The sequence below is a fragment of the Antechinus flavipes genome, chromosome 2, assembly GCF_016432865.1.
Source record: "Antechinus flavipes isolate AdamAnt ecotype Samford, QLD, Australia chromosome 2, AdamAnt_v2, whole genome shotgun sequence".
Classification (NCBI taxonomy): Eukaryota; Metazoa; Chordata; class Mammalia; order Dasyuromorphia; family Dasyuridae; genus Antechinus; species Antechinus flavipes.
The window spans coordinates 146,620,862-146,635,696 of record NC_067399.1 but is presented as its reverse complement, the minus strand read 5'-3'; the positions used below and the strand labels follow the sequence as shown (position 1 = coordinate 146,635,696).

The 14,835-nt window shown below is 38.4% G+C and overlaps 1 protein-coding gene across 1 annotated transcript in view; it reads left to right on the top strand.

Moving 5' to 3' along the window:
- ELP3 (elongator acetyltransferase complex subunit 3) overlaps positions 1 to 13,920 on the top strand; it is a 92,274-nt gene extending 78,354 nt beyond the window's left edge. The window contains exon 16 of the mRNA XM_051975750.1: positions 13,506 to 13,920. Coding sequence (XP_051831710.1) covers positions 13,506 to 13,582 — 77 coding nt within the window. The 3' untranslated portion in view covers positions 13,583 to 13,920. The remainder of the gene's footprint in view (positions 1 to 13,505) is intronic.
- The last annotated feature ends 915 nt before the right edge of the window (positions 13,921 to 14,835 follow it).

Sequence of the window (14,835 nt, the reverse complement as noted above, 5' to 3'; positions counted from 1 at the left end):
TTGAATAGAACACTTGAGACCTACACCAACGTTACCTGTCAAGCCTTCTTACTATGAATCAGGGATACAAAACTTTAAAAAAAATTTTTTTTAAATAACATTTTGTTTCTTCCTCATTAGATGTAAAAACAATTTTCAGCATATTTTAAATAATTTTTTACTTCTAGATTATTTCCCTCCCTTCCTCTCCTCCCTGAGAAAGTAAGCAATTTGATATAGGCTATACATGTGCAGCCACATAAAACATATTTGTCATCTTTGTGGAAGAAAACTCAAATTAAAAAAAAAGTGAAAGATAAAATGTTTTAATCTGCATTTAGATTCCATCAACTTCTTTCCCTGGATGTGGACAGCATTTTTTTTTTTTTTTTTTTATCATGAGTCCTTTGGGATTATATTTGATTATATTGCTAAGAATAGTTAAGTCATTCACATTTGTTCGTTGTACAATATCACTGTTAGTGTGTAGTGTTCTGGTTCTGCTTACTTCACTCTGCATCAGTTCATGTAAGTCTAAAATTGTCTTGCTCATCAATACAGTAGTATTCCATAACAATCATAATTGTTCAGCCATTCCTCAATTGATGGATATACCCTTGATTTCCAATTCTTTGCCACCACAAAAACAACTGCTATAAATATTTTTGTACAAATAGATTCTTTTGCCTTTTAAAATTTTTTTCTTTGAGATATAGAACTAATAGTGATATTGCTAGGACAAAAGTATGCATGGTTTTATAACCCTTTGGACATAGTTCCAAATTGTTCTTCAGAACAGTTGGATCAGTTCACTAGTGTTTCAGTTTTCCCACATCTTCTCCAATATTTGCCATTTACCTGTTCTGATACATTAGCCAGTCTCATAGTGAAGGGGTATCCCAAAGTTGTTTTTATGTTTTGTGATCTTTCTAATGAAACGATTTCTTAGACTAATGTTTGTTGTTAACATTCATGATTGAAGGAACTACTAAGTTTCATTTAAATGTTAGTAAAAATAAAGATTTAATTTTTTTCTAACCAAGTTTACAGATCCCCTGAAATCTGTCCTGGAACACTAATACCCAAAGTTAAAAACCTCTACCCTACATGATGAGGAAACAAGGGTTAGTTGCCCTTCTCCTTCAATTTTTGTAGTCCTGTAAGTTTACCAGTTAACTTACTTCCTTAACTTCCTCAGATTTTATTGTCCCCTCTGCTCCACTTAGAGATGTAAAATCCCAGAAGAAGTCAAAGGGAGTGCCATCAATTTAACAAAAAGGGGAGAAGCATTTATTAAATGCCACGTGCCAAGCACTGTACAAGCTCCAGAAAATACCAAGACAAAAGTAAAGATAGCCCACCTTAGAGAAGCTTACATTCTAAGTGAGACAGATAACGCTGATTAGAGGACCAGGTATTGTGGTTTGGAGAGCTGAGGGATGGTGCTTGGAGCCCTAGGGAAAAAATAGATTGGCCCACTCTCCTGAGGAGCCATGGCAGTGTAGAACTGATTTGGGTTTCAGAACTGAAAATGGATGTGGTGCTTGGAGGGTGCAGATTATACAGCAAGACCACAGAGGAGAAGGTGCAGGCCTGGAAACTGCCCTGATATTGTAGGGCAAGTGAGGTACTAGTCAATCAGGAGAGAAGAAACTCTGGGCTTGGAAGGGTTATATGCTCCAGGGTATATGGTGTGAGGAGAGAGACAAGGCTTCAGGCAAGGGAGGCAGCTGGGCATTTTATTATGCCCATGATCTTCACTGTCCTTGTCATTTTAGCCGAAGGCTACAAATTTGATGAAATAGATTAGTGTATCACTGCAAAGAATTGGGTTGATTCAAATTCCCTTCATAATCTTGCTAGACTCAAAAACCTGGGTCCAAATCCTGCTTCTGATATTTAATAACTGTTTGACCTGGTAAATATCACAGCCTTCCTCTACCTCAATTTCCTTATCTATAAAATGGGGATTAATATTATTTTTGAGTTGTTGTGAGGAACAGGTGATTTTTGGTCTGTATAATAACATTGTGCAAACTTTAAAGCTCTGTGTAAATATCAATTTTTGTTACTTCTCTTTATGGACTCCACATTCAAGACAAATTGGATTGCTGGCTGTTCCCCAGTCTTATCCTGCCTATATATTGATTAGTGTAGACCAGTGGTATCAGACTCAAATAGAAACAGAACCAGCTGTGGTCTAATCCTATGGGTCACATATTGACTTAGTTTTAAAATGTAATGTTATCTGTATTTTATTAATTGTTAAACATTTCCCAATTAGCCCACTTGAATTTCTTGATTAAAGCCCATAAGTGTAACCATATGTGTGACATTTCTAGTATTGACTATTCCCTGTCCCTGGAATGCTCTCTGTCTTCTTATTAGAAATGTCTCTTGAGACACTGTATAGGTGCCCTCCCCTGCCTGCTTTGTGAAGGGCCAGTAGCACAATGGATAACCAAGTCCTTTGACACAGAATTTTAGAGTTTAAAGGAACCCAGAGATAATTTATTTCAATACTCTTCTTATTACCTTTAGATTACTTTTACACATATAAGATATGTATGTGACTTAAGACAAAGAGTTGTTTATCAACAGAGTCACAATGAGAAGTCTTTCCATACTCCAGTCTGGTAGTATTTTCATTGTGCCAATTTCTTCAGTTTGTTTAGAGGGAGGTGATAAAGCCTTAAGTTATTGCTTACATGTTGGCCAGCAACTCAAGATCATTACCACCTAAGAAAACTTTCAAGTGTAGTTTACATTAAATATCTTTAAAATTTTAAAATTTTACTTTAGCATTTGCACTATTCAGAAATGAGAGTTTTTATTACTTTGTGCTAAAATAATTATGTTACATGTTTGTTACTTTCTGGGAGTTTTGTCTTAGTTTCTCAAAATACCAATTAAGACTTAAGCAAAAAAAATATATATATATATATATATATATATATATATATCCCTAATCTCACATTAAGGCTATTTGTCCTTATACTCCCGGAGTCAGGAACATGTATTATGAGGCAATTATGGAGGATACTTGTTTTCTCTGTTTTTTTTTTTTAGCGTAGCTAGGAGCAAAGGGCTGACTGATGGCCCACATTCTCTGTGTGCCTCTTAAATTGCTCATATTTTCAGTAGGGACTTCTTTGCTCTGTGAACTTCAGTTCACTTCATAGGGTGAAAAGGGAAGCTCCTTCTATGTGTGGCTGACACTGCATTCCTTCATTGAGCTGCATATTTATTGATGTTTGCCATGTGCGTAGCTAGCACTCAGTGCACAAGGCATTCCACCTCCCTGCTTTGGTCCTTTTCACTGGCCTTTCCCCATGCATCCAATGTTACAATATCCAGGCTAGCTTTCTGGAGGATCTCTCTGGAGTCTAAGATTGAAATCAAGCACATTCTTACTCCAGTCTCTTTCGAGTCTGCTTATTTCAAGTCCTCTCAGCCCTTATATATTTTAGTACAATTACATCACTACGGCACATTGAGCCTGTGCCAACTCTAGAACTATTCTATCACCATACTAAGTACTAAGTATATGTGAACTAGAGAACCATTATCTCATCAATCACACTGAGTAAATACCCTGTTGTAAGTATCCTTGTTTCAAATATATTTTTCCAGAGTTTCAGTCCTCTACACAATGTGTTCTCATCTCTGCTTCCCAACTTCCCAGGCTTCCTTCAAATTCCAACTAAAATCCCACTTTCACCAGGAGACCTTCCAAGCCCTCTTAATTCTAGTGTCAGCCCTCTGATGATTGTCTCCAGTTTATATGTACATACACATGTTTGTACAGAGTTATATGTTGTCTCCCCTATTAGATTGTGAGCTCTTTGAGGGTAGGAATTTCTTTGTATTCCCCACACTTAGTACAGTACAGAGCCTGGTATATACTGGGTGTTTTATGTTTTTTGACTGACTGCATTGTACACCAGAAATAAATTCTTTGTTAAGTGGAAGTTAGCAGCTAGGTGGTGCAATGGAGAGAGATCTCTGGGCCTTGAGTCAGGAAAACTCATCTTTAGATTTGGCTTCAGGTTCTTCAGCTGCAGCATGAGCTAGAGAAGAAAATGGCAAACCATTCCAGTATATTTGCCATGAAAACCCCAAATGGGGTCACAAAGAATTGGACACAACTGAAAAAATGGAAATCATGTTCTACTCCTTCTTTGAAGCACAACCACCTTTATATCACAATCCGTGGGCCAAATTTTCCTACCCTTTGGTCCCAAAATAGGGATCAAAACTCAAGAGCTTGAATTGCATTTATCAGCAGGGGTTAATGTAGAACCAAATTACTAACTAGCCTTTCATCCTTGCCCTAGTGTGGAAAGCTATGTGATAGCTGAAATTACTCATGGATTAGATACCTAAGCAGAAAGTCTCATGAGCCAGGTACAGGAGGAACTAGCCACATGTTTACTCAACAGAAAGGTCAGCAGTAAATTGTACCTATGATGGATCCACAGTATTTTATGCTCAGCTTTCACTGGATTTGTAAAAGCAGCATAATTCAAGGCTGTGCTTTTAAGAGATTTTAGTGTTTTTTTTCCCCAAGGAGATTCCATGTTATGCAAAGGAGTGTGTGGCTATAAAAATCTTTCTACATTTATAGATAGTAACTACATATACATAATCATAAGATGATATGCCGTACTTAGATAATACCATTAATTTTGTCTCAAGCACCAGAAAAATAGTGCCTTCTGACGCAAAGATTGAAGATTTGGATTTGCATTTTGGCCCAGCTACTTAATAAATATTTGACCTTAGATGAGTCAGTTAGTTTCCTAGGGCTGATTTTCTCATCTATAAAATGGTAGGTCATATTTCCCTTGCCTACTTAATAGACTAATTGTTAATTTTGCTTTGTAAACTGCAAAGCACCATATAAGTGTGAACTATTACATCTTATCTATTGTCAAATCTTTACTTGATCCTACAAGTGGACAGGGTTAGATCTGAAGTCTCACTCTTCTAACTCTCAAGCCCTTTATATTACATGCTTTACCTGAGCTGAAACATTTCATAGAACTTATGAAATATAGGAAATAATGTATATTTAGCAGATGAATGTAGTTTCTTTGGGAAGTAAGAAATGATAATAAAAGAAATATTTAATGTTTAAAGGAACTTTTTTTCCGACAAGAAAAAAATTAGACTCTTTAACACAGTTTTTTTAAAAAAAAGAAATCTCTCTTCCTTCAAGATCCTTAAATTTTCCTGGGGCATTTTACTTGGATCTTATTTTGTATTATACTAATTTATAAACATGTTTTCTTCTATCTAATATATTGTAAACTTTCAAAGAGAAACTTTTTCATTTTTGTATTCCTAATATTCAAAATAGTGCCTTTTTGGAGAGGAGAAACTGGGAAGTTTTTTGGTGGAATGCCATCATCCATATCCAACTAATTTACAATTAGAATTTGAAAATTGGTAATTAACAAACTATCCATTCTGTATGAGCTTCAATGCTATTGTGTTGAAAGAGTTGATATATGGGTTTGTTTTTTCTTTATCCCATCTTTATAAAACTATCTATCCATTTGTGCATATAATTGAAGAGAAAAAGCGGGTCTTCTCCTGTACTTGAAGTTTGTGTATGCACAAAAAAAAAGTATACACTTTTAGTATTTAGAGTTAATCAAAGTGAAAGACATGGAATTAGGGCAGCCTCTTCTAGTACACTTCAACCCCAAATCTGTCACAGTGAACAAAGTATTGAATGACTTGTATACTTGATGCACTCCCATTGATCCATAACATTCATCTTGTGATGATTTTAGTACTAACTCACCACCCAGCTTCTTTTTCTGGAATGGAGTAAACTTTGGGCATATTGAGGTTTTAAATTATGTGGAGGCACCAATTGGACTCACTTCCTGCTGGGTCTTTTCAATCCCACAGAGTCTTTACATGTTCGGGGGACCAGGCTGCTGCTTCTCTGACTTGATAGGCACATTTTTCTTCCCAATTAAGTTTTTTCTCTGTCATTTCAGGTAAAGAGGAGTAGACTTGTTACTTGTAGAACACAGAGAGATGAGCTTTAACTAAGGAGAAGTTACTGACATAAAGGAATATCATTCTCGTGTGTTCTCAAAATCTCAGTTCTGAGGTAGTGTTCATTGTAAAGCATCCTTTTACCCACCTCACAGCATTACATATACACACTTCTGTAAAATGTGAACAACCAAAACAGAAAATCTGAATAGCTCCTGCTTAAATCAGGGATTAGATTACAAAGTTTTGTAAACTTTATAGAACAAACATACATAAAAAGCAAAGGGATAAAAGCTGACATAAATTTTGCCAGTTAACAAGATAAAATGAATTAACACAGTCAAAAAAAAAAAACAAAGAAAATGCTTTTCTGTGTCCTTTAAGGATAATAAAGGGCTTTCTTGAGGGCTACCTAAATATTTTTATGGCATCATAATATTTTAAATTAATTTGTTCAGCGTTTGTCCAATTGTTGGATATAATTGTTGGAAGCTCTGAATTGACAATGATGATCAGTTTTATGATTCTTATTACCATATTGCTTTACAGAACTTTTGCTTCAGTCCTCCAAATGACATTTGTGTGCCTAACTTCTCAATATTAGATCTTTTTTTCTTTGGGGGGGGGTCTATTTTTACCTACCAAGTATACAATGGTATCTTAAAAGTTTCCTTAATTTAGATTCTCTGAATATCATAGCATTTTAGCATCTTTTCACATGGTTGTTAAAAGTCTATATTTCTTCCTATAAATTATCTGCTTGTGCCCTTTGACTATGCTCAATTGAATAGTGTGTATTAGTTTTACAGTAGTACATCAATTTCTTAAAGATTCTGAATGTCAGCTCTTCATGTATCTACTGCAAATATTTTTCCCAATCTGTTCTTTTTTCTTTAATTTTAAGAGATTTGGGGGAGAGTGAGGGTTATATGCAAAGCCCTTGTATTTTTGTATACTAAAATCATCAATTTTTCTCACCACTAATTATATTGTTCTTCAAATTTTTCTTCCAATTTAAATGTTTTTTAAAAAATATTTAAATCACAAATCCAAATAGAGCTTGTTCTCTATGGTATGAGACATGGACACATTTGTGTTTGGGGTTTGGGTTTGTTTGTGTGTGTGTTTGTTTTTTTCAGTTTTTATATTAATGTTTGTTGAATAATGATTTCATTTCCAATGCTTTTAAATGTGAATTTATCACACTAATTTTTTGCATATAATAGGGTTTATTATCTGTTCCTTTGACTTGTTTCTCTGCCCTTTTTCAAGAGCCAGGCAGTTTTTAGGTACTGAGACATTTTGAGATGTAATTATGATACTTTCCCTCCATCATTTTTCTTGAGGTTCTTCTCCATTTATTTTAAAATTTTATTGTAACTTCAAGTAAAATAACATCTTAATATGTTGGTTGGTATTGTATTAAAACTGTAAATCATTTTGGAAATTAATGATGTTTTTACTGTATTGGTTTGGTGGAGCCAATGACCAGGAACATTCAGATTATCTGCTTTTATCAACAGTTACTCTCATCAGCTGATACTCTGCTTAGACTTATTCTTCAGTGGTTAACCAACTCCCATCCCTCTTGTTTTTTCAGTCTTCGTACAGGATTCCTGACTGCCTAAGAGCAAAACACCCTATCCCTAACCCCCTATTTACCATTTTTTTAATCCACATCCACCTTAACTCTACTCTGTCAAGGTCCCATTATAGATCTGCCTACTCTTTCCATTATCTAGACAGCTCATGGATCCTAATTTAAAAAGGTTCCTTATGTGTATCCCTCTTCCTCTTATATGGCACTCACAGAAACCTAGCTGGCACTGCCTCCCTGGCCTTCCTTTCCGATGCTGGCTCTACTTTCTCTATATCCCCAGCTCATTAATATCAGAATGCTGATCACATCATTTGCTCCCCATCTCCTCTTCCAGACTTCTCTCTGCTCCTCTGAGATTCACTCTACCCAACTTTTTCATCCACTCCTAAAACATCCAAAACCTTCTCTGCCTTTCTCATTGAAGCTAAGCCCTAGTCACAGTGTCCTTCACCTCAGTTCTTGCTCTCATTCCAAGGTCTTCAGTCTGTTCATCACGCCTCGCCTCCACCTCAGGCTCACTCAGGCACATGAGGCAATAGCTCTGATCCTGCCCCTGCTTAACATGTATTATTCACTCTGTGATCAAGAACCCCAAGCTCCTTTATCCCTTCACGACTGGAGCTCATTTTCTGGCCCTCTGCCTCACTCTTCTAAAGTCAGTCAGTCAGTAAAGATGAGACGCACCAGGCCCTGGGCTAAGCCCTGGGTGACAAAGAAAGGCACGGTCTGCTGGGGGCAGGCAAACAAGCGGTCTGGAGAGTAACTGAAACAATGGAGGGGACAAGGAGGCTTCCTGTAGAAGATGGGGCTTGAAGTTACCAGGGAACCTAGGAGGGAGAGCATTCCAGACCTAGGGAGCAGGCAAGGAGGAGGCCCAGAATTGGGAGGAAGGCCAGCAAGAGGTGTGACTGGGCTGGTGAAAAAGGCTGGAAAGGAGGAGGAGGGCAGGGTCAGACTGGGCTTTAGGCAGATTACCTTAACAGAGTGGAGGGTGGATTGGAGTGGGCAACTGTGGCAAAGGAGCCAGGCAGTCCAGATGTGGAAGCACGAGGGTCTGCTTGGGCTTCTGGCAGTACCTGTTTTAAATAAGTGTTAGAAAGTGTCAACTTTATGACAGTATTTGACAACAGGTTGGATCCTGGGTTGACAAAGTATTAGAGGTCAAAGATGATACATAGATTTAGAGCCTCAGTGAGGATAGTGGTTCCCTCAGCAGTAGTAGGAGAACTAGGACAAGGACAAAGGGAAAAGCTCCATTTTGGACAGTTTAAGATGTCTACTGGACATCCGGTTCAAGATGTTCAGTAGGTAATTGGAGATTCTGGAATGAAGGTCAGTAGAGAGGTTAAGGAGTAGCCAAGTAGATTTGAGAATCATTAGCAGATAGATAATGATTGAAGCTGTGGGAGCTGATGAGATCACTAAGTGATTTAATATAGAGGGAAAGAGAAGGGGTGGGCAGGAGACTGAAAAGGAAGTCAGATGGATAGGAGGAGAGCCAGGGGACAGCGGGGGTACACAAATCTAGAGAATTATCAGGGAAGTGATAGTGACTCCCAGTGTCCAGGGCTGCAGAGAGGTCCAGAAGGATGAAAATGGAGCACAGGTTATCAGAGCTGGCAATTAAGGAGTCATTGGGAACTTTGGAGTTTCAGCTGAACGATGAAATTGGAAGCCAGACTCTAAAGGGTTAAGAAGAGAGTGAGAGGAAAAGGAGTGGAGGCACCTCTTGTAAATCACTTTCTCCAGTGTAGACACAAAAAGGAAAAGATATGGGAGGATTACTAGCATAGGTGGCACAGAGGAAGAGGAAGAAAACATTTATAGGCAGTAGGGAAGCTACCAAAAGAAAGGGTGGGACTGAAGATAAATGCCCACTGGCTGATGGGATAGGATCCCTTGCCTCACGCTTGGGAAGTGGTTTTCCAGTTCCTTTGGGCAAACATTTATTAAACATCTCTGGGGTACAAGGTAAAGTTGCTATAGTGTCTTTTCCTGTAGACAGGCCATTCTAAGAATGATGCAAAAATAGCATTAAAAAAAAAAAAAAACACCTTTGCAATAGCATTTATTATGTTTATGACCAGTTTGTTTCTGGATCCTGACCAAAAGTCCCTCTTGGCCTTGTTTTACTTAAATATATACAAGTTCCACTAAATATTGTTCAAATTATGGTCAGGAATGAAAAGTAGGGATGTGTTTGAGTAGCATGACTTTCCTTTATGAGTGTGGGAACCTGATCCTAGGTAAAAGTATTAGTTCTCTCTGCCTTCTTGAAGCACTTTCTTTGAATACCAAGATGTGTTTTGAGTATGTCAGCTTCAAATTACCATTCATTCCCTGTCCTCTCTTAGCTTTTGTGTGATAAGAGATGAGCTGGGTTATACAGAGCATTCAGCATGCACAGCCACCCAACAGCCTGAATTGACTGATGAAAACTGAAGAGGTTAATTGAGAAATCTATTGCTTATTCCTTTTCCCAGAGATAGGTATTCTCTGTCCTTAGTTATAGCAATTCAACTAGGGAAGTTATTTCCTCAGTAAGTCACCCACTAGTACAGTACAAAAATATCTGACAGGAAAATACAACTTCATTCCCCTTTGATTTAGTTTTAGTTTTTTTTTTTTTTAAGTTTTTTTAGCCTTTGATCTCCTTACTTTTTCCTCGCCTTGCTACTAATAGAGAGGCAAAATCTCATCAGGCAAAGTCTACATTTTAGCAATATGTTGAGTGAAGTTGTGGTAAGGTATTCATTCATAATAGCTGAATTTGGATGTACAAAGTAAAATATTACTAATAAACTTGCAGTATTTTAACAGTTGGTCCAGGGGTTGGTGGAAGAAGGTATCCTATAGAAACCATAACAAATAATTTTTGTATCTGGGGCAAGATGAATAAAATACATTCTCATTTGGGAGAGGGGGAAGGTGAAGAAGAAGGGGGAGGAAACCAAAACCTTAAGACATCAATATGATAGTGAGAAGAGAAGATTCACCTCTTATGGATCATCTGGTATCTTCCAATCTAACCAAAGAGTTTGTAATCAATAAAAATGCATTTACGGAGCATGTATACACATTGTATTACGCACTGAGTATAGATGGAAAGAAAGGTTTAAACAGCTCTTGCCCTCCAATAGGGAAACAAAATGCAAACAAATATATATATTACAGTATAAATTGGAGGGTAAGGTACTAAAAGCGGGAGACACTGGGAAAGACTTTACAGAATGTGGGCTTAAGCCCAGTCTTGAAGAAAGCCAGAGAAATGAAATGATAAAGCAGAGAGGGAGAGCATATCAAGTGGGGAACGGCCGAGACAAAGGCACCGAGAAAGGAGAAGAAGAGCTGGGTGGCCAGTGTAGCTGAGCTGTCACATCTGTGTCCTGTGGGAAGAAGCTTTACGTGCCGGTGGGTGTTTGGTCCTGGAAGTCACCTGTCGATGCGTGGTCACAGCCAGCCTTCAGAACAGGGCCCTAAGAGAAGAATGGGACGAGGAGAAGGCAACGTAGGTGAGAGAGAGGAGATGCTGAGTAAGATGGGACGGCGCAGGCATTCCTGACCTGGAGTCCGTTCATTTGGTTTTTGAGTGTACTTTGTCCCATCTCAGCGTTCAGCTTTCTTTGTAATCCCACGTTCTTTCTATCGTGCGTTTAAGCACATTATTCCAAGGAGGCATCTGTGGGTTTTACCAGAATGCCAGAGGGACACACAGACAGAATGAAGAACCTTGTTCTAGAGGGAGAAGAGGGAGGGGCCAGGACAGGCACTCACACCTAATGGGCAGCCATGAAATTGGTAAAGAACCCGCGAAGATGACTGAGGAGCAGTTCAGTAGGGAGAGGGTGCACTGGATGGGGCGGATTGACGGCACCCCTGCTTCAGAGGGGTCAGGAAGCGCTGGACCCGAGGAAAGGCCGTCGGGTCACTGACCACCTCACGGCGCGTTCCCGCAGTCTGGGCTCCTGCAAAGGCCGAGCGTGCTTGGGCTCAGGAGGGAGGCCGCCAGCTGCCCCCACCAAGGCTGACGCCAGGCCCCCAGGAGGAGCAAAGGCTCTAAAGGGCCAGGAGTAGAACCTTGTGGAGCTTCTTTTCTGATCAGCAAGAGGATGTAGAGAGAGACAGCGGTAGAAGCTGACGGGCACTTTTTTAATCACGTCATTTCTGCTCATTTCCAGTAGTGACTTAACTCTGTAGGATCTAGTAGCACATTTTTTTTTTATGATCACCAATAGAATTATGGAAAATAGGTCGTTTTATTATTTTCAAAATTACGAACATTCATTTTGGTTTTAGATAGTCCATCTATTAAGTTAGGCCATTACTGTCTTGGATAGTAGAAGGACAGAGAACTGAATAGACTGGGCTGCTTTGGAAGGAAACTGTGCAGTGTTTCAATGTTCACAAACTGCTCCTTGCAGCAGAAGTCCATTTTTTTCTAACACCAGTTTCCTCTCACTGATGTTTTGTGAAATGTCATGATCTCAGAAGAAACAAAATTGTGGGTGACTTAAGGGGCAGTGGGTGCTTTTGTGTTAAGAATGTAATTTATAGCATGTCCTCAGTGATGACTTAGACATGAACAAGGAGGTATAAGATAGGTATTTCTGGGAAAAGGTGAGCCATTGATATAGAATGAGGAATAATAGATGGATAGCCTGAGTCCTGAACTGATATCTCTGCAGTAGTAAAAGAAAACACTCAAAGGTTTCCAGGATGTTGGGCTGCTCCCTCATGGGGTTTTTTTACCCCATGGAATATGAGGAGTTTACCAAAAGACTAGGAAAAGAAGGTGTGGGTAGATTTTCATCCACATGAGCAGAGGGATTGCCCACCCTAAGAAGACCTTAGAAGTTAAGAGTTGTCTCAACTACCCTCACATTCAGTTAAACAAAAGGAACAAATTGAGAAAACTAGCATTTTATTTTCCAAGTTTTATTGCTTTAAACCACAGAAAATTCCCCTTTTTTGAGAAAGCATAACTAACCTAGCTTGTTATTGGCAAGTCCACCCCCAGATATTTATTATATATAATTAGTCTCTGAAAACAGTTTGTTTTTCCTTTAAATATAATAGCAATAAACCCATTTTTATGAAATTTAAATTGTTTTTCTCTTCTAAATTGACTTTTTCTCTTCTATCAAGTAATTTTGATTTCCTAACAAGACCCCATGAGATAAACACCGGGGTGAGGATGGGAATGGGAGAGCAGAATCTTGGTCTTATTCCTCTTGGCATCTTCCCCAGGACATATTGCAGTGCTTAGTCCATAGGAGACAATAAATGCTTACTAAGGAGCACTGTGGGGCAGCTAGGTGCCTAAGTCGGTAAAAGTGCTGTCAGCAAGACTCATCTTCCTGAGTTCCAGTGTGGCCTCAGATGTTTATTAGCTGTGGGAGCCTGGGCGAGTCACTTCACCCTGTTTGCCTCAGTTTCCTCCTCTGTTAAATGTGCTGAAGAAAGAAAGTGGCAAACTACTCTAGTGATTCTGCCAAGAGAACTCCAAATGGAGTCACAGTCAGTTACAACAACAAAGGGAACACTATGTGTGAACTGCTATTGAATAAGTCAATGGTACTTTATGGGAGACAGCATGCTACTTGGGAGGAGCTCTGGCTCTAAAGGCAGAGCACCAAACTTCACTTCCTTGTGTGACTGAGGACAAATTGCTTCACTCTCTAGGTCTTGATTCAAAGGATCACCGATGTAAAACCACAAGAGATTAGAGCGGTTAAATTGTCCAGTAGCCCAAAATGAGAAGGGCAGCTTGCTGACAGATAAAGTCGTTTTCAGATCCAAATCTATGATCTTTTGACATTCTTTTTAAAAAAACTTCTTTCTGAGTCTTTAGCTTTTTTTAAAGAAAAATGTATTTGAACTTCATCTACCTAATTTTTCTGCTTCTTTACAGGAGTTGGCACTAGGAATTACTACAGGAAGATTGGCTATGTGTTAGAAGGACCTTACATGGTAAAGAAGTTGATCTAACATCCATCTTTATCGCAGGATGCTTATGGCAAGAAGTGTAGACTAAATTTTACAGTTATAAGAAAGAAGATACGGGAGAAAGAAGACTAATGAAACCAAAAGGAAGTTTTCTCTCATTCCCAAAAAACAAAACAAAACCAATTTGGCAATAAAGGTCCATTTTGTAAACACCGATTCTCAGAAATTTTTGATAATCTGCTTAGACATTCGGCCCAGTGACACTGAACACCTAAGCAGAACATATGCCTTAACCTTTGGGCCTGTTTTTCTGCTGTGACAAGAGTTATTAAATTGAGCTATTTTTGTTTAACAATAAAGCTTCAGTTTTCATCAGAGAATGAGAATTGTTTTTCTTCTAAATCTGCTGTGACATTTGATTCTCCCTTCAAAGATTTGATCATTCCTGTGTATTTGCTTGTGAATACTATGATGCTAGCTTGGCTTTGGCCTTGTGCTCTAGACCAGTGGTCTCCAATTTTTTTTGATCTCACATCCTTAGCAGCACAAAATTCTTGAAGTTATCCTGCTACTTTGTTGTTGTTCGGTCGTTTTCAGTCGAGTCTGACTTCATGACCTCAGTTGGGGTGTTCCTAGCAGAAACACCAGAGGGTTTGCCAGTTCCTTGTCCAGCTCATTTTACAGATGAGGAAAATGAGACAAACGGAGTTAAATGCCTTGCCCAGGACATTCTGTTAGCAAGTGACTAAGGCTGGATTTGAACTTGGATCTTACTGATTCCATGCTTAGTACTACCTAACTGTTCCCAACACTACTACTACATTATATTTATTTGCTTATAAATTATATACCTATGATATACACAAAAAATAAGTTTTAAAAGGATGAGATCCATGGTCCAAATTGGCCTCTATTCCTCACACAAATTCCTGCCTCTCTCCCCCAACATCTGGCATGTGTTCTATTCTCACCTCATGGAGGACATTCTAGTCAAAATTCAAACATCTGCACAAAACTTTTTCTGACCTCACTACCTGCTAGTATCTTCCTCTCCTTAAGTATTTTATTTCCTGTGCTTATTGTGTATATATTTATATGTATACATTTGGTTCCCCTCGTATTCCTTCTCTTTTCCAAGAATGTAAGCTCCTTGAGAGTAAGAATTATTTCTTTTGATTTTTTTTTTTTAGGTCTTCATATTCTCACCTATTACACTATAGGTGCTTAATAAATGTTTGTTGATTGAAACAATTTGGCTAATGAATTTCCATCTTCTCTTGTGTCACTTATTCCTG